We start from the raw sequence: 20,069 nt of genomic DNA on the forward strand, positions 1-20,069 counted from the left end.
GGTGACCTGGGGACCAGATGATAGAATCTTGGCGAGTCGAATCCTGTGGCTGTCCCGAAGGTCAGACAAGAGGTTCTTGATGGGGCCAGTCAGGTGGGTGACCACAGAGCCACACAGGGGATGAAAGCAGCCTCAGGCCTTGTGCCGCCATAGCAGAATCTAAGGGAAGCCGCAGAGTTTGCACCGCCCAGAATCCAAGGGCAGCCGCAGAGGTTGCGCTGCTGTAGCAGAATCCAAGAGCAGCCACAGAGGTTGCGCCACTGGAGCACAGTCAGAGGGCAGCCGATGGCCTTCTGCCGCCGTAGCAGAATCCAAGAGCAGCCTCAGGGAAGAAGGCCTGGCACTGCCGGGGAGCTGGCACAGAGCCCTGCCTCATCAGTCTGCCACCATAGAGGTTGGGACGCACACAGGACACAAAGGGTTGGGAGTACAGATAGTGAGGAAGATAAACTAGAAGAAACGGGATGAACGGGACTAGGTGAAGAAGTGCACAGTGAACGAGGTGCCGATAAAGGCGGGGAGTGTAGTGGCTTGGGTATAGGTTCATAAAGACGTGACTTGGAAAAGTCTGACGAGGAACCAGGGTTTCTACTCGGGTCCCGTGTAAATGGCCAACCGAGCACGTAAAGAAGGGTTCTGAAGGAAAGGGTTCAGCGGTGGACACTAGGGGTACAGGTTCGGAATGACGCGACTTGGAAAAAGCGGAGTTACGGGAGTAACCAGAACCTCCGCTTGTGCGCCTACGTTGGCCACCCCATGGGGGTCCCGTGTAAATGGCCAACCGGGTGCCCAAGCCAGGGTCTGATGGGAAGGTTTCTGGAGTGGCCACTAAGGGATCATCATCAGAAAAATGTGACAAAAACTGACAAGGGCTTGAATAATGACTGGAGAAGGGACCGGGAAAACCAAAATCGGCGTCAAAATCTGAATCGGAAACTAACAGATCATCATCAGAAAAATGTGACAAAAATTGACAAGGGCTTGAAACACCAGGAAGGCCAAAATCAATGTCAGAATCAGAAAGGACATTAACCAAATCATGGCCATCCTCACAGTCAGAAAAATCAGAGTCTAAAAAAAAAACATCGGTGTCAAACTAGAAGGGGAATGCACAAAACTAGTACAGTACAATATAGTGGTACCTCTACCTACGAACGTTTCTTCATACAAAATTTTCAAGTTACAAAGCGCCTCAACAGGAAAATATAGCCTCTTGTTACGAAAGAAATTTCAGGGTACAAAAGGTAAAAGTATGGGCTGCTACTCGCAGCTCCAGAGTTTACTGAACACAACATACACATAGATGCTCTGCCGTTGGCTATTACCTAGCATCTTCCTGGCATGCCATTGGCTAAGAGGGACCTCTACCGTATGTGTTTATGTATGTACATAGACAGGTAGATAGATAGATATGTGATAGATATGTCTATGCAGCGTCCTCGTCATTCGCCCCTCGGGCCATGAAGTGTTCCGATGACAAGGAAAAGAAAAAAAGAAGAAAATAGGGTTGTTTTTGGCCATACAAACAAAGCAAGAGATAATAGAAAAGTATGAAAAAGGGATGCGTTTGGTTGATCTCGCCAGAGAATATGACCGTAATGTATCGACAGTCGCCGTGTTATTAAATCAGTTCTTTACAAAACGCCAGGCAAAAGCCACTTTTGAGAGAGAACATGAACCAAAGAGGGCAAAAAGCGATGAGGACTAAAAGGTAAATGACCATCATTTTTATTCTTTACTCTACTCTTTGTTTTTTTTACATTATGCACAACTCTCATTTATCCATCCATTATCTATACCGCATATCCTCACAAGGGTCGCGGGGAGCGCCGGGGCCTATCCCAGCACTCTTTGGCAGTAGGCGGGGGACACCCTGAATTGGTTGCCAGCCAATCGCAGGGCACACAGAGACAAAGAAACATCCGCACTCACAATCACACCTAGGGGCAATTTTGAGTGCCCAATTAACCTACCAAGCATGTTTTTGGAATGTGGGAGGAAACCGGAGTACCCGGAGAAAACCCACGCAGGCACGGGGAGAACATGCAAACTCCCCACAGGGAGGCCGGGGCCGGGATCGAACCCACGACCTCTGAACTGTGAAGCGGACGTGCTAACCAGTCGACCACTGTGCTGCCATAATTCTCATTTATTTTGCAATAATTTAATTGTAACATGTATATGTTACATGTTTTGATGCCTTTTTTTGCTTCATAAAACATTTATGTCTGAATTTTGGGGTGCTTGGAAAGGGTTAGGGCATTTACATGGAAAACACGTCTCTACTTACAAAATGTTCTAGTTAAGAAATTTCTTCCAGAACTAATTAATTTCGTAAGTAGGGGTATCACTGTAGATGGCAAAGATGAGAGAGATGTAGAAGAAAAGACAGAGCTTACACAAAGGGTCTGGGGGTTGTCGGCAGGCTGAGGGCAGTTGGAGGCAGACTGGGACTTGTGACGGTCTGAGCGACCCGTCGTGGAGGAGCGACACGAGAGGTTCCCGGTGAAAAGGGAAAGCAGCAGCCAGTGAGACAATCACTCATGCATGTGGTGACGTCTTCGGCATGAGGGATTGTGTCTGAGTCTGCTGGGTCCATGACGGGTCAGTATACGTTCTGTCACGTGAGGATCGGGATTTGGACCCATACGCAGACATGACACGGAATGTTGGAAGAGTAAAAAATCTTTATCAACGAAAATACAAAGTAACAACAGAGATCAGGACTGGAAGAGAGTTTGCATCCTCACTTAAGGTTTGACATACAGACAACGTGTCACTGAGTAACTCAAACTTTTAAACTGTAAGACTTCAGGCCTCCATAACAACTGATACATCACGTAACAACCAGTCATAACACACATACCCCATATGCGGGTGTTTGGATGGAAAAAAATATATACAAGACACTGTGAATATTTAAAGTCTGCACACCCCTGTTCAAATGCCAGGTTTTTGTGATGGTAAAAATTAGACCAGGATAAATCATTTCAAAACTATTTCCATCAGTAATGTGACTTATAACTTGAAGAAGAATCTCACACCTCTAAAGAGGGGAAGTAAGAATAAGCAGTGGTATATAATAATTTATAAATAATGTGGTTGGAACAAGGCTTTTCCTGACATTTGTTTCACTTTTTAGCAGAAGTCGCAAGGTTTTGTGTGAACACAGACTGCTTTGTGTTTTGAACAACTCAGTGATGGGCAGTGTTGTGTTTGCACCAAAAATACATTTTGGAATTATGGCCAACACGTTCACCCTTAGTTTCATCAGACAATAACACATTTTCCTGAAAATGTAGCCAGGTTTCCATATAATGCCTTTGGAATAATTTGTCACCATTCTGCTGACTGACATCTTTGAAAACAAACGATCCCTTTGATGCTGTGGAAGTTCTATTCTAGCTGACCATGACTTGTGCTGTAAAATGTGACAACACACATATCAATATAAGTCTACTAGAACATCTGAACTTAATTTGGGATTAATCAGACGCATTTAAAATGGTGTTTGGTGGATGGTGAATCCCATTTCTGCAGAAGCATGGATTGTACAAGTATGTTTGAATGTGTTTAAATACATTCACACGAATTTGCAAGTATGTTTGAAGGTATTTTTAAGTACGTTCATATGTACGTGCAAATGCGTTCGAACACACTTGTCGGCTAAATGCTGAAAACGTTAAAATGTTTCCCATTGTGCCACGGGCTATTGACTCGCGCATGCGCAAGTAAAATAAAATGTTTTGTTGTGGTTTGTGTCTACATTATAGAAATACATTCAAAAGTTAAGTAAGCAAGCATTGTTAATTTGTAATTTTTATGATGATGTATTATGTCTGCAGTGCATGATTTCTGTTCATTATTTTTGCCCATAGTGCCACAGGGTATGCGTATGCGCAAGTTAATACCCCGTGGCATTATGGGAAAAAATGCAGAATGTACTTGCAAATACATTCAAACATTCTTGCCCATCAAAAATGTTTACTCCACATCGGCTACTCCATGCATCCGTACATTTAACAGGAGGATGAATGTGATTGGTTAATTCGGAACACAGACACATCCCCATCTTTGAGGCGGCATACTTGTGCAACCACATAATCTCAGTTGTTTATTTTTACTTCCCCTCTTCCCTTTTTTTTCACCATTTGATGCATTTGTCCTGGTACATATCAAGTTTGTCTTTGTATCATAAATAACATTGTTCTGAGTGAAACTGTGAATATGTCTCCTTGGAAGACATAAACACGCTCATTTGTTTATTTAGCATTCATCTTCAATAATCATTGTCAAATGAATTTATTATACAAGTAATGAAAAACTCCAATCCATGTAAAAGTTTGCTTCTATACCCTGTCTGCAAATTGTATTCCTAGCATTGATTATAGGAAGCGAAACAAATGCAATAGCACAGTTTGTTTCCTCCATAAGAAAAGCATTTGTGATCAATTATGAGTAACGTAATTTATGTAATAAATCCCCTCCACTTGAAATCCTTCTGCGATTTGACTCTTAGATGCCAGTTTTCAGGAAATGGCAGGTTTAAATTTAATACTCAATGTTCAGAAACACTGTTATTAAAACGGGCCATAGTTTGGGGACCACTGGATCATAATGTTGAGCAAAACCTCCGCAAACCAATCGCTTTGCTCTGGTCCTCTTGTGTTAGCCTCCGCGTCGTCAAACACTCCCATCCTCATGTGTCTCACTTGTACCACGGTGCCTTTCAATTATTGTACGGGTTTTAAAAATATAAGAGACCCCACACATCACATACCAAGGAAAAAATAGGCACGTGTGTGCTTGTTGTTCTTGTGTGTGTATATTGTACGTACATAACAATGGGCTGTGGTTTCGTGACCAGGGCAAATCCAGCGCTGTGCTTGGTGTGACTGTGCTTTGACTAAACTTTACATAAATTTGATCAGAGGGATCGAATCAGCAAATATTTAGTTGTATTTACAAAAGAAGGAGTTTAAAAGGTCAACCCCAAAATGTTCTTTACAAGAATGTGTTCTATGCAAGCCCAGTAGTTGAAATATGGCATTCTGATTAATATTGCATTTGTGGAATATGAGTTAAGTAGTCAAATCCACCCATTTTTGTTCATTTCAGTTGGCGGCCATTTTGCCACTTACTGTGGACTGAAAATGACATCACAGTTGCTCAGGGATTGGTAATGACCAATCATGGTTCAGCTTCAGAAAACAGGTGAGCTGTGATTGGTCCTTACCCAAGCCCTGAGCAACTGTGATGTCATCTTCAGTCGACACTAGTGAGATGGCTAAAACGGGTGGATTTTTCTGCTTAACTCATGTTCCACAAATGCAATATTAATCAGAATGCCATGCTTAGACTAGTGGAGGCACATAGAACATATTTTGGCAAAGAATTTTTGGGGTTGACTTCCTTTTTTAAAGATGAAGAGAGTGACTGACCAGGGCACAGAGGAGATCAACTGCTTCGAGGATGAGCTCCTGGTGTCCTATCCTCGTAACCCCCAATTCCTCCAGCTCCTGATGGGTGATGTGCAGAAGCTGCTCCCCGCCCATTTGCTCCCGCTCGAAACTCTTCACATACTGCTGGAGGCAGTCATCCAGACCTGAGAGAAAATAAGAGGAGATTCAAGTCAACATGCATCAAAATGTCATTGTAGTTGACAAACTCCTATGATATTTTTTGGTGAGGAAAAAACCCCCAAAAAAACAGGTAGCAACAAAGACTCCCTGAGAATGTTCATTGTGTTTCTTTTATTAAAAGACACAAAAATACACCATGTAATTGATATACTGTAATTTTTCTCAGTTTTACTGGTATTATTGCTATGGTGATCGCACCGCATGCAGGGATTAGAAGTTCCTTTGATGCCTATGATTTATGTGCACGTTATTTATTTAAATCTCTAAATGGTCTTAGACCAAAATACATGCAACATGTACTAGTGCCCTACGAAGCATCTAGACCCCTCAGGTAATCTGGGACAGGCCTCTTGTGTGTTCGCAGAAGCAGAACCAAACAAAGTGAAGCAGCATTTAGTTTCTATGCTCTTCACCTGTGGAGCAAACTCCCAGAATACCTGCTCAAACCGTCAGTTCATTTAAATCAGGGCTGAAAACATTTTTGTTTACTGCAGTATTCTCATGAATCCATCCTTTATTCTCTTCTTTTAATACCCATTTGCGTGCTATCTTTTAATTTATCTAGGCTGATACTTGGTTTTCATAATTTTAATGTAATTATTTTAGATGACTTTATTGTGATTTTTGTAATGTATTCATCTTTTGTTTCTCGCTCTGTAATGCTTTTAATGTTTTATGTAAAGCACTTTGAATTGTCTTGTACATGCAATGTGCTATACAAATAAACTTGCCTTGCCTTATTTTGCACTTGTGCAATACTGGCACATTCCCCAATTAAAATTGTGTCAAACATACAGCATACCTCAAGAGATGCAAGCAACATATTGGCTTTTAACCTGCCATGCAGCGTATAGATGTGGCGGTCTGGGATACTATTGAGCAGTTAAGAGCTTCAGGCTTTGAATGAACAAAGTCAGCAAAAAGCGCACCTCTCCACAGACCTAATGAACAAGCCTGTTTGAAAATTAGAACACGAGAGGCAAAAAGGCATGAGAGCGCCCATCTGAGAGGAGCATAACAGTGCACTAAAGTCTGCTTGTGACTGCTGGTTTCAAACACATCACACATACAAAACAATTACAATTGCTGTTGATAAAGCTGAGTGAAGCCGTGAGGAAAACACTGATGCCGTAGGAAGTGAGGATGACAGAGACAGTGTGGTAGCACCTTAACACAGTCAACACACAAACACACACACACACTAATGGCACTCAGTCATGGGACACAGAAGGCAAAATATCAGTGCAATGTTATTCTGAGACAAACAATCTTGATTTACGCCATAGAAGAGCACATTTAAATCCAACACGTTTCTATGTACTGTTACTCCCCAAGTGGGAAAAAAAATTGTCTACGGCTCATTTTGATTGCCTCAGATGTGACAATCTGCTATTATCTCGTGCAAGATCATGAAAATATTGTACATGTTGTACATGAAAGCTACATATGAGAAATGACTGTACGGTGGCACTGCTAATAGCTCTTTCAAAATGCAGAAACAGCATTTTACCGCCTTCAGCTTATGGTAATCGCAACATACCAAATGTCAACAACGTTTTTAATAACGCCTGGAAAGGTGATGACATTGCTCATTCATCTTGCCAATATTACATGCATATTACACCACAGATTCATCTTTCCAAGCTTCAAACTGATGATATTGTTGATGACGGGGCGCCATCCTTTGAGAAAAGAAAAAGAAAAGAGACAGCAGCTCTAAGCATATACAGTACTATAGATGATTAAATGGAGTGAAAACAAAAGTGACTACTAGCTTGTCAAACAGTAACACCACCATGGTAGCAATTTTATCACAACTAGGCAAGATTTTGTTTGTTTGTTTGTTTGTTTGTTTTCCTCAAAATGCCAACACTTTCCAAATGTTCTTGGTGAGCTCATTCCTATAAATATGTGGGGGAAACTGATTTAAAGTGGTGTGTTCTCATGTACATTACAGTGACACAAAATAAAAACTGGGAGAACATTTTAAATTGAGATCCTTCTACATTTGGACTGAGAGTTAAAATTAACAGACCCTCTAAAATATCAAGTCTACAATGCTCCACATTAAAAGCTGGAATAAAAATCATACATCCTATGACTTATGTATCTTGTTAAAAATATAATTTAAGTTGTCTTTTCGTTGATTTGTTTACTATGGCAGAGAAAGACAAAGTCCAATGTGTTCCAATAAATCGTGGCCAGTATTGACAGAGATATCTGCCAGTTAAGTGCATGAGCAGATTTCTTCATGCAGCCGGGAGCAATAGGAGCAGATACAGCCATGCTGAAATGATAGCGGCAGAGCAGACCCTGCAGCAAGTAACGAGGAATTTGAATTCATGACTCCAAACATTAGCATATGAGAGAGACACATTTGCTTTTCTCATTTGTACCTTAGCTTCTGAGGGAAGGAAGCATTCATGAATTGTGGCCATGTTAATAATAGAGTGTGCCATTTTATGAAGTCGGTTTTCGGTAAAACATCTATTTATTTGGGAAACCGCCATTTAATTGTGTAGTGACTATTCAAGTCGCTTGTCACCACTCTTTTGTATTTGTAAACATTTGTTTTCCATTTATCTGTAGTAAAACAATAAATGAAACTATAATCATGGAAGTAAATCAATAGAATCAAGATCAATATAAATCAATCAATATATATCAATTTCAATATATGCACTATAAATCTATTTTTCAAATATACATTGTATGCACAGTACATCCGGTATATAGTACAGTGGCAACTTGAGATACAAGTGACCTGACTTACAAGATGTTCAAGGTATCAGCCGTTGATTGGCTGATTGTTTTGCTTTGACTTGCGAGCGCAAACTTGAGATGCCAGCGCTGCATGGTGGCAGGTGACTCAACTTCACAACAAGCAGCAGTTTGGCAAATAGGCCTAACATTAATAAATATTGTTCAAAAAGAGGTTTCACCCTGTTTATTGCCAGTCCCAGCAGAAGGTTACTGTCGAACTAAAATTCAAACAAAGACAATTACACGTTGTGTATTTAAATAAACAACACAGCCTCCACTGTCTTAATTCTAACATACATTGCAAACACCATAGGCATAATACAGCGTAACAATTCGCTTCTACATGACGATTTTTACCCTTTAAGCAATGAATATCTGACCACAAACAGTGCAGCGACACATTTAGACAGATAATACTTTAGTTACTAAAGCAAATCAGTCAATCTACATACGCATGGATGTATAAAAACATACACATGGACACATGTACAGTACATACAGTGTATCGGCTAGAAGCTCCATGTCACCGTGTGTACAGTATATACGTAAATGGGTGACACAGTTGCTAGCCAGTAACTTGAATGACTACATCTTCTCGTCACGAGAAACAGCTGATCTTCATAGATTTTCCAGTTACGGGACTTTTAGATTCATTTCATTCATCAACAAGCGGTTTACTGCATTTTTAACTGCAGGTCAAATCAGTCGTGACCCTCCTCTCTAGAGTTGGTCATGCAGTATAATACAAGTCAAACAAATATTAGCCCCAGCGCAGCTAAAATAAAGAAAACGTTCTTTTTATGACATAATGTCATGAGTGTCATTCTGTGTTATAAACTTATGCTGATTTTTGCTGGAATCTGTTTGCTGGGAATAAAAAATAATGGAATAATGGAAATAAAACGGACCGCAGACTACGAGCGTCCACACAGAAGGCAAGAGGAGGGAAATGTGTCGTGTTTGTTCAGCTAAATCCAAAGGGTAGTTAGTGTGGATTTTTCTGAAAGATTACTTTTGAGGGGTGAAAATTCAGCAGGCAAACGTTTTATGGAAGAAGGAAGGGGAACAAAACCACCTCAAGAACCACTTTATCGTCTCTGTGTATTAACAGTCCTAACAGTTGTATGATGGAGGTTTCACGACAATCTGATTTTACTTTGCAATACTGATCCAACTTCAAAGTTTTAAAAATGTTTAACACTATATTAACCAAAACAATTCAATGCAATGTTTTAACTTTGTAGCTTCTTCATCTATATTCCATGCAAGTCCTTCCAATCTTTTCAGTGTTTACAGGCAAAAGATGAGGGTTGCCAAGCAACCAACAGCAAGATAAGCCTCCAAGTAGAAGAAACAGAGAAGCATTTGCTGGCCCTTAGGATTGATGCAAGGCTAAGGACCGCACACTCACACACAAACAAACACACAATGTACTGTACTGTACCTGTATTTGAAAAGCATTGTTGAAGGCCACAATAAAATCAGATTTTACTGCTTAATATGACTCAAGATGAAACATCTTCTCAGCAGTGACTTTGCCGGTTGCCAATTAACATGAACTGAAATCACACAGTCAAATCTGTTTTTCCTTTTTTCGTCGAGTCGAACTCGTGCAAGGAGCACTGACAGGCAGTGCCGACTTCTGTCTTATTGCCTTGCATCCTATCTTTGAGTTTCCAGCTGGAAAATGTGCAAGTAAAAGAGAAAAGACTCAAAACTCACTAAAATATTCCTACTGTGAAATATTCATCACATCATGACAGAATATTCTTAAGAAGGTGGCATTTTAGCTCTCCTGTATGTAAGCTTTCATGTGCACCCCAGCCTCCTCTCTCAAACGCAGCTTGCTGGATGTGGAGGCAATCTGCACTGATGGCACTTCCACTGGAAATATTCATCTTTATAGAAACTTACATGCCAGGAGTAGGGAAGTATTTAAATACGTTTGAACATTTTTACAAGTATGTTTGAACATATTTTCAAGTACATTCAAACGTATTTGCCAGGCAAAAATGTTTACGCCAACATTGGCAGTTCCACGCCTCCATACAGGAGTGAATATTGCTCTGCAATTATCTCTAATCAAGGGAGAGTCGAATTCCAGCTGTTGTCTGGGATAAGGACAAAGTCAAAATGTCATAGCAATGAGCAAATACTGTATTGTATATTGCAACTCTACCATATGTGTACTTTATGTGTACCGGTACTCTACAATACTGTATGTGTACTTTAAAAATCAGGTATGATTCTTTCAAAATATTACTATCATTATTTATAATTTAATGACCTGTCATTGGCAAAGTAAGCAGCACTATATTACATTTGTGATGTGAAATGTGATGCTTTACCGCAGAAATTGCACATTTTGTCAGGAAAACAATCTTTTTTGCCATGATTTTAAAGCTGTCAATGTTAGGATCTTTATCCTAACATTTACCGCATTTATACAACCCTGCATAATGTTTATGAGAACAGTTTTCCCCAAGATATAAGAGTTGCAAAGAACAATATTTCCATGTTCAAAGTATTTTTAAAAACATGCAACATTTGAACACGATCCAAATAAAACTGTGATTTGTGTTCTGAGCATAAACAAAAGCTGACGGACAATTTGGAATCCAATTCAAAGTACCTTGTGGGAAACAAAAACATCACATAACTACATAATTTTGTGTAATGTACTGCGTGCTGTGCTGTAGCTTGGTGGACAAAACAAAATACGGGCGAAAAATAACACAACACCACATCTCGCTTCCTCCGTGCCTTACACGTCTCTTCTACGTATATGAAACCATGTGTGTTTGACTCTCATCTCTTTTCCTGGTCACATGACACGGACCAGTCCAATCTTCCATTAGGTACGTTTTTTTTTTTTGCACAATTGCGTCGTGAAGTAAACTACCAAAAACAGTTGAAAATTATGCGTGCGCTCCCCTTTTTTTTAAGTTGGTATCGATATTTGTCTAAAGAAATCGATACCAGATGAGTAGCATGTGAGTATTGATATATTGCCACCAAAGGATCAATACGTCCATCCCTAACTTCTTCACATACACAACACGGCACATACACGCGACGTAAAAACTGGACAAACAATGTAGGACAAAATAACCATTGGGGTCTGTGGGCACCGGGACTTGTACAGCACAGCCGTCTTCCAATACAAGTTTAATATGGACTTGTTTACAGCAGTTGAACCAGGGTAGCTTTAGCAAAAGCATTGGTCACCTGAATGACTGTCGATGTTCAAGAAGGAGATGATGGAAGATAATGTTGTAAACATGTACACATTACATGTACAGTATATGTAATGTTTATCAGCATTCTGTGGAAGATGTTTTTAGAGTTTAAACTTAAACTTTAAACTTATTTTTTTTTTCCAAATCATTTTCGCTGTGGCGGGGGTCGACTGTAGAGTAAATATACAAGTTATTTAAATCCATACGGTATATTGCTCCATCTACGGATTGAGTCAGTGGCGAATTGTTATCAACGCACCGGCAAAATCTACTGACATACCATCTCTGTTAATGACAGGACAATTTTTATGCGTCAATTTCTTAATTAAAAGATTTGATAATTATAGTGACCTGACAGCCCTAAAAAACATTCAACGTATTAAAAAAACTCTGTGCCCCTCATCTGTTTTAAATCATGGAATATCATGTCAGAGCTCAGAAATAGAGAAATGTTGCGTTAAGAGTGCTTTCACATCTGTAAATTGCTTTCTCTGCACTGAAGCCTTTGTTGGTTTAGTAAACTTAGTCCATTTCCCCCTGATATGGTTCCACACAACAAACAAACACACCAGGTGAGAGTGTTCTCTTTTTTCATTCGTGAGTGAAAGGCAAGTAAACAGAAAATGGTCTACCAGGCTACAGTACACCATGCAGCAAATAGAGCAAACTCGGGCAAATATTGATATGCAGAATGCTAGTAGGTACAGTATGGCTGTATACTATGTCCCCCTACATTTTATTAAATAACTTCATACAATGATGATGTAGTAGGGCTGGGCAATAATTCAATATCCATCCATCCATCTATACCGCTTATCCTCACAAGGATCCCGGGCGTGCCGGAGCCTATCCCAGCTGTCTTCGGGCAGTAAGTGGGGGACACCCTGAATTGGTTGCCAGCCAATCGCAGGGCACACAGAGACAAACAAACATCCGCACTCACAATCACACCTAGGGGCAATTTAGAGTGTCCGATCGACCTACCATGCATGTTTTTGTGGGAGGAAATAGGAGTACCTGGAGAAAGCCCACGCAGGCACGGGGAGAACATGCAAACTCCACACAGGATGGCCGGAGCCGGGATCGAACCCGCGACCTTTGAACTGTGAGGCGGACGTGCTAACCAGTCGGCCACTGTGCCTCTAAAGCAATATCAATATATAATACCTGTACATCACGATGAACACATGATCATTATCAATATAAAATGCCTTCACTAAAATGTTCAGTAGAAAAAAAATCTGAAAGAAACCCTAACCCCGGCATTCTGTGTGCTGTAGGCAGAGGCTACAGTATGGCGTTAGATTCGTGCCACAATTACAAGCACATAAGACAAAATTCTGAGCACAAACGTGTGTTTTGAGCGCAGCAAAGTCGCTGGCTGCTCGTCTGCCAGGTACGCAGACACGAAGAAGCAGCTGAACCAACGAAGAAGTGCGCAGACGCACGCGCATGCGTGTGAGGCCAATGCACGCTGAACGTGAAGTGTGGCTTAGCTTTGTAGAAAATAAAGGAGCTGTCGCCTTAGTGCAACTCTTTTTAATTAGATTGTGCAATTTAACGCCTCCAGATGCATACGTGGAGTAGAAGTCAAGGAGTTCCCTGTCTTTGATGTGCTGTCTCCAGTGCAGTCTTTTAGCCAGCTCCAATGCTCAGCATCACCGTGAAGTTACAATCAGATAAAACAATAACATGTCCTATGGCAATAATGAGCCGGCTAACAAGTGAAAGTAGAACTACGATGGTCGGTCAACTGTAATGCATGCACTTACGTTGTAAGAACAACAAATGAAGGTTAATGTAACTGTATGGGGTATATCGTCTTCCACAAATAAGCATTTACGGCTGCGCTGCTTGAGGCAGGAGCATGGATGTAAACAACACTGTACATTCCTTGATAATTATACTGCCATTTAGAATACTATTTTAATTTTCCATCTGGATAGTTGAGTTTTATCATAGTTTATCTTTAACCTATTTAATAATGTGTTTTATTGTGATTAGGTAAATAAATTAAATAAAAATCAATATATATCAATATCAACTGACATGAATCACTTAATAAACTTTTCACCCTATATCGCCCAGCCCTAAGAAAGAGCAATATAATGTCCCACCAATTCTATGCAGACCAAATTGCTGGTATCCAACAATCAATACATTTCATATAAATATAAAATAATTGATGTCATGTTTTAATTAAGATTTTTTTTTCCCATATTAATTGATGATGAGTGCTGTCACCGCCATCTCAATTTCCAGCGAGGTGAAGTCGAGCTATCTTGAACCTGACCAGTTCATTTCCCAGTTGGAGCTGCTCGAGCAGTGTTTCACAACCTTTATTGAGCCAAGGCACATATTTCTTACTGGAAAAAATCTCAAGGCACACCACTCTGCAAAACGATTCACAAAAAGTGGATGTACAGGTTAATTATGTACCTTCTGTCATCTAGTGGAAGAGCATTTGATTGTTTTGCCTCATGACATGTGGTTGGCACAGCTAAATTAACAAAATTATTATTAGAATTATTAGAAAACAATTACTGGTATTTTTCTGTCAAAAGAATTGATATTGGATGATTTCCTGCGACACACCTGAACATCTCTCACAGCGCAGTAATGTGCCACGGCACACTGGTTGAGAATCACTGTGCTAGAGGTTGGATTGCTTTCTAATCACAACAGTTTTGGTTGGTTTAGTCCTCACCTTAATTTGGTTACTGTGTTATTTAACACCTGAACAAACAGGCCACAAAGGGGGAGCAAAATGCCCTTATTTTGTGTGTTTGAGTTTGACTTAATTTGAAAAGAGGGACAAAACAAATGAATCAACATGTACATGTAAATATACAAGATGACAGCCAAAGGCTAATTTCCATCTTCAGTCCCTTCGGCAAGTTGATGTTAAAAACACAAGATAAAATGAGTAAGGTAACAGTAGGTAAAAAACACAGGACAAAGACAAACTTGAGATACATGCAATTTAGGCAGTGTTGTGATGACAATGTTGTTCACCCAGCAGCCAAGCGTTAAGATGTTTGGTAAATAGGTTCAGAGACGGGAGTTCACGTATGGTGTTTGGTATTGAGTTCCAGGTATATGATGCACGGACAGAGAAGGCGGTTTGGCTAAATGTACTCCACTCTTTTGAAATCAAAATTGACCCTCCCTCATTAAAGTTTTGCTCCTGGAACAACAGATGCAAAAAGACACATGCACACACACACAGGAGCCTCTGTCTGAGTGTCCGGATAGAGCTGGTACTTTGATATGTTGCCCACTGCATCGCTGGGCAGCTCAGCCATGAACTGTGCTCACCCCGTTTCTCCATCATTCCCCCCACCCCCATCTTAAGGAGGCTTCTTGTTCATTTTGCAGCACGCTTTCCTATTCCTAAATTTCCTGCTCCCCTATCGCTGTTCGTAATCATTAACCATGAAGGATTGTGTGCGTGTGCGTCTTTAAGAAATGCTGTTTGGCTTGCACGTGTCTCGCTCTGTGCCTACATATGTGATCCAGGCATGTGTAGCAGGCATCTGTGTGTGGATTCTGCCTCCCCATCTTATGACACGTGTTGTGACTCCGACACGGACAGATCTGGTTTCCATGGATACCGATGCCCCACTTAAAGCTCCTGCTCCCAAGTTTGCGTGTATGCGTGTGTGTCCATAAACGTGTACATGAAGTTCACCTAAACAGTCAAATGTAATTGTAATTGTTTTATAGCAATACAGACTGCATGTTTATGTTGTACATCTACTGTTCACCATGTAGAAAATATATGTGTATCTCGATTGTGGTTGCACATATAAACAGTCCTTGAATCTGGTTCCATTAAAATGTATTATAAAAACTATTTTGGATTGATTTCATGCTGTATGCTGTATGATTGGCTTGCGACCACTCCAGGATGTATCCTGTCTCTCACCCAAAGTTTGCTGCGATAGGTTCCTGTTTATGCGAGAGCCTCATGAAGATATGTGGTGTAAAAAATAGAGGGATATATGTTTATCTTCATCTTCCAAAATAGTCAATGTAATTTGCAATGAATAACATTTCTTGGATTCCAACCAGTTATATCAGCTTCTAAAATAATTGGAATTTATTCCGCAAAACCGGCCTACTGACAACAGTATTTTTCTTGCTAGGTTACTGAAAATGCTCCAAGCTTCAAAATTACTATTTACGGTAATAAAAAAAGGGGTTGTAGAGAACACTGTCATATTTCTGTCATTACATGGAGAGCTTGAAAACAACAACGATTTTTAAAAATTGTGTCGCGTAACACTTAAAATACTCTATATAGCGCAGTCCAGTAACCGGAGGCACCACGGTTCGATTCCCGCTTTGTCCAAGTCAGCTGTCGTTGTGTCCTTGAGCAAGACACTTCCCCCACCTTGCCTACAATGCCACACACCCTGGTGCACGAATGGATGTGAATGGTTGGTGGTTATCAGCGGGGCTGTAGGCACTGGCAGCCACGCTTCCGTCAGTCTGCCCCAGGGCAGCTGTGGCTACAGAACGTAGTTTACTGCCTCCTGAGTGTGAATGCGCGAGCGCATGAATAATGTACCCATTGTGAGCGCTTTGAGTGTGTTTGAGTGATGCACAGTAACTTAACGATGACGGAAGCGTGGTTAAAATAACAATGACTGACTGGCGATGACAGATTTGGTTGTCACGATGCCAACATTTTGACTCAATACTATACCTGCATAAAGTACCTCAATACATACCTCGTTTAGCAAATATTTAGTGCGTCTGGTCAACAACTGAGTTATTTCCAGCGATGGGCATCCCAGGGATGGAACGGCCCGTCCGTCCGTCCCAAACAGATGCCCATTTTGGAGACAGAGGACGAAGGACAACAAGTTTTTTTAGAAAGAGCAGACTAAGTAAGGACGGAAGTTGGGTTTTTTCCATCCCTGTAATCGTCGATAACCGGGTTAAGTACCGACGGACAACCATTTTATTGATGACTGACAGAAACGCACTGCGCCTCTCTTGTGTGTGTAATCCGCTAATACACTACTTCAGACCAAATGTGAAATATCATGACTGCCACTTGTCTCGTGCGTGTTCACCGTGTTTGTATGCGGGACGGAGTAACTTCACTTTCCTTCAAGCGGACAAGAGGAGGAGCACTCATCCTCTGGTTTACAAAAAGGTTTACACATCTCCAGTCTATCTGGTGACCAACAGTGGTTGTATTGGCAGCTAAGTGCTATCTTAGTTGACACTGAAACACTTGTAAACAATTCAATCCACTCACAAGATCCTACTGTAGTTCAGCATTGTAATGGTGCAAAAAGTCCAACTTCAATGGCATGTCATCACTAACCTTTTATTGGTAGATATGTAGTACGCACCCAAACTTGGGATATGTGCCGGTCACAGTAATTAAAAGTAATTAGTGTTACTTACAAATATTGCATATAGCAATAATATAACTTAAAATAAGTATAAAAGATATCCATATAAGTCCATTATAGTAAAACTAACTTGCAGCAAATTAAGATACCCTATGATTATTATGACTGGTTGTTATGTGATGTGTCAGTTGCTATGCAGTTGCTATGGTCCTTTTATGCTTTGTCCTTTATTATGCCATATAAGCCTGATGTCTGACAGTTTATAAACTCGAGTTACTCAGTAACAAGTCGTCAGTACATCAAACCTTCGCGTGAGGATGCAAGCTGTCTCCCACTCAGATTTCCTCCAGTCCTGATCTCAGTAGTTACTTTGTGTTTTCGTTGATAGACTTTTTATTCTTCAACTTCCGTGTCATGTCTGCCTAAGGGTCAAATTCCCGATCCACACGTGACAGAACGTACTGACCAGTCACAGACCCAGCAGACTCACATACAATCTTTCGAGTCACAGACAGCACCACCTGCTCCTAACCATCCCTTCACCTCCAATCAGGGAGTGATTGTCTCACCGGCTGCTGCTTTGCCTTTTCACTGGGAACCTCTCGTATCAGTCCTTCACGATGGGTTGCCCAGGCAAGTCCCAGTCTGCCTCCAACCGCCCTCAGCCTGCTGACCACCCTCACACCCTTCGTGTAAGCTCTGTCTTTTCTTCCACATCCCTCTCATCTTTGCCATCTACATATCTTAGTTTTGCATGTTCTCCTTCTAGTTTAACACCTGATGTTTTGTTTTTAGACTCTGATTTTTCTGACTGTGAAGATGGCCACGATTTGACACTGATTTTGGTTTTCCCGGTCCCTTCAGCAGTCATTGTTCAAACCCTTGTCAGTTTTTCTCACGTTTTTCTGATGATGATCCCTTAGTGTCCACTAATGGGAACCCTTCCCATCAGACCCTTGCTTGGGCGCCCGGTTGACCATTTACACAGGGTGGCCAACGTAGGCACCCAAGTAGAGCTTCTGGTTCCTCCCGTAATTCTGCTTTTTCTAAGTCACGTAATTCCAAACCTATACCCAAGCCACTTCACTCCCCGCCTTTTTCTGCGTACTTTTTCACCTAGTCCCGTTCATCCAATTTCTTCTAGTTTATCCTTCTCACTATCTGTACTCCCAACCCCTTGAGTCTCTTCCCAACCTCTATGGTGGCAGGCTGATGAGCCACGGCCCCGTGCCAGCACCTTGACAGCTGCAGGCGCCCATGCTGGCTCCTCAGCAATGCCAGACCCCCGTCCTGGTGCCTTGGCAGTGCCAGGCCCCCTTCCTGGCGCCTCAGCAGTTGCAGGCCCCAATGCCGGCTCCTGGGCAGTGCCAGGACCCCTTCCCAGCACCTCAGAAAATGCAGGCCCCCCTCCCGGTGCCTCAGCAACTGCAGGCCCCCATGCCGGCTCCTCGGCAGTGACCGGCCCACTTTCCGGTTCCTCAGCAACTGCAGGCCCACATGCTGGCTTCTCGGCAGTGCCAGGGTCCATTCCCGGCAGTTCAGCAAACGCAGGACCTGGGAACGGCCACTGGATTGGCCCCGCCAAGAACCTCTTTTCTGGCCTGTGGTTCGCCCACCAGACTGGTCCTGCCAAGACCCTCTCGTATGGCCTCCTGGAGGTCCACCGGACTGATTCTGCCAGAACCTTCATTCTGATGTTGATTTTGATTAGAATTTAGTTTCATGCTTTTCTTGTGATTCTTTTATATGTGTCTGTCGTGTTAGGTTATTGTGTCCACCTGTGCTCAATTCCCAGATCTCTTGAATTACTCAATCCAGAGTATTGTGGCTGTTACAACCCCTCCTCAAAATGATACGGGAGGAAGGGTCTAACATAGGTGTGAGGGTTGGATGGGGAAATTAAAAACGGTGCTCTCACAAAAGTCTGGCCATTGAAACATAAACGGGACACACACATGGGGGAACAATTACACAGAGACACACTATACCACACTCCTAAATCCCGATTGTCTAAGTGCACACACAAATGAACTGACTGCTAAATGAATAGAAGATGTTATGGCAAAAATAAATGGATAGAGTGGCTAAACGAAGTGATGGATGAAGTTTATGAAAATGAAGGTGCACTAAACAAAAGACAGTGGTACAAAACACAGAAGGTCTAGTGACTGACTGGAACATACAAGACCCAAGGCAAGACACCACAAAGACAGCCCCTGGACTGACTACACCACAGAAAAGCCAGCCAGCAAAAAGGACTGGACTACACAACACACACACAGCCAGCTCTACCAGAAACTGAGCCCTATTTGATGTGTTATTTAGTAGAGCTGGTGGCACACTTGAAACCAATAACGAGTCCTCCAGTCCTGATCTCTGTAGTTACTTTATGTTTTCGTTCATAAAGACTTTTTACTCTTCAACCTAATTGTCATGTCTGCGTATGGGTCCAAATCCCGATCTACACGTGACAATAATGCATGCATTAAGATCATTACTCAATCGACCTGGATGGACCACTGCAAGTGAAATGTTTCTAAGTGAAAGGGTCAATACACAGAAAGCCATGCTCAGAAATCTGAAGTATTAATTTACATGCTGGCTAAATGACTCAAATAATGAAATTATTGCTCACTTATTAAACAGCATCTTAAGTGCTATACGATACATCTCTCACTTCTGGAAATATTGGGACTGAAGTCTTTTATATGATCCTTCTTAGAATTTGTTTTTTTATCTTGGTCTTGGGGTGTAATATTTATACATATTTGTTTTATATTGTGTATCTGGTTTGTGTCTGGACCCTGAATCTGTAACAAAGCAATTCATTCATTCATTCATACACTGTAAATTCAGATTTGGCTAAAGTCAAATTTCAAATATTACACACGCAGCACACCAAAAGAGTTTGCAACATTGAATGACAGCCTGTTGCTTGTCAGTAAACCATGGCATGTCTCTCTAACTACTCAGCCATAGCCAACATAGAACATGTAGCCTACTGTACTATTAGCTAGCGCTTGTACATTACCAGAGATAGGCAGTCCCTCTGA

General features: G+C 41.4%; 1 protein-coding gene across 4 annotated transcripts in view; it reads right to left on the reverse strand.

Annotated features, from left to right (window-relative positions):
• The window catches only part of LOC147152069 (connector enhancer of kinase suppressor of ras 2), an 83,060-nt gene that overhangs the window by 58,444 nt on the left and 4,547 nt on the right, over positions 1–20,069 (reverse strand). For all 4 annotated transcript variants that reach the window (XM_086023622.1, XM_086023624.1, XM_086023623.1 and 1 more), the window contains exon 2: positions 5,442–5,605. In XM_086023622.1, the coding sequence (XP_085879748.1) occupies positions 5,442–5,605 (164 nt within the window). The remainder of the gene's footprint in view (positions 1–5,441; positions 5,606–20,069) is intronic.

Source organism: Filicampus tigris, chromosome 2, assembly GCF_054856515.1.
Source record: "Filicampus tigris isolate MCC_2025a chromosome 2, RoL_Ftig_1.0, whole genome shotgun sequence".
NCBI classification, from domain to species: Eukaryota; Metazoa; Chordata; class Actinopteri; order Syngnathiformes; family Syngnathidae; genus Filicampus; species Filicampus tigris.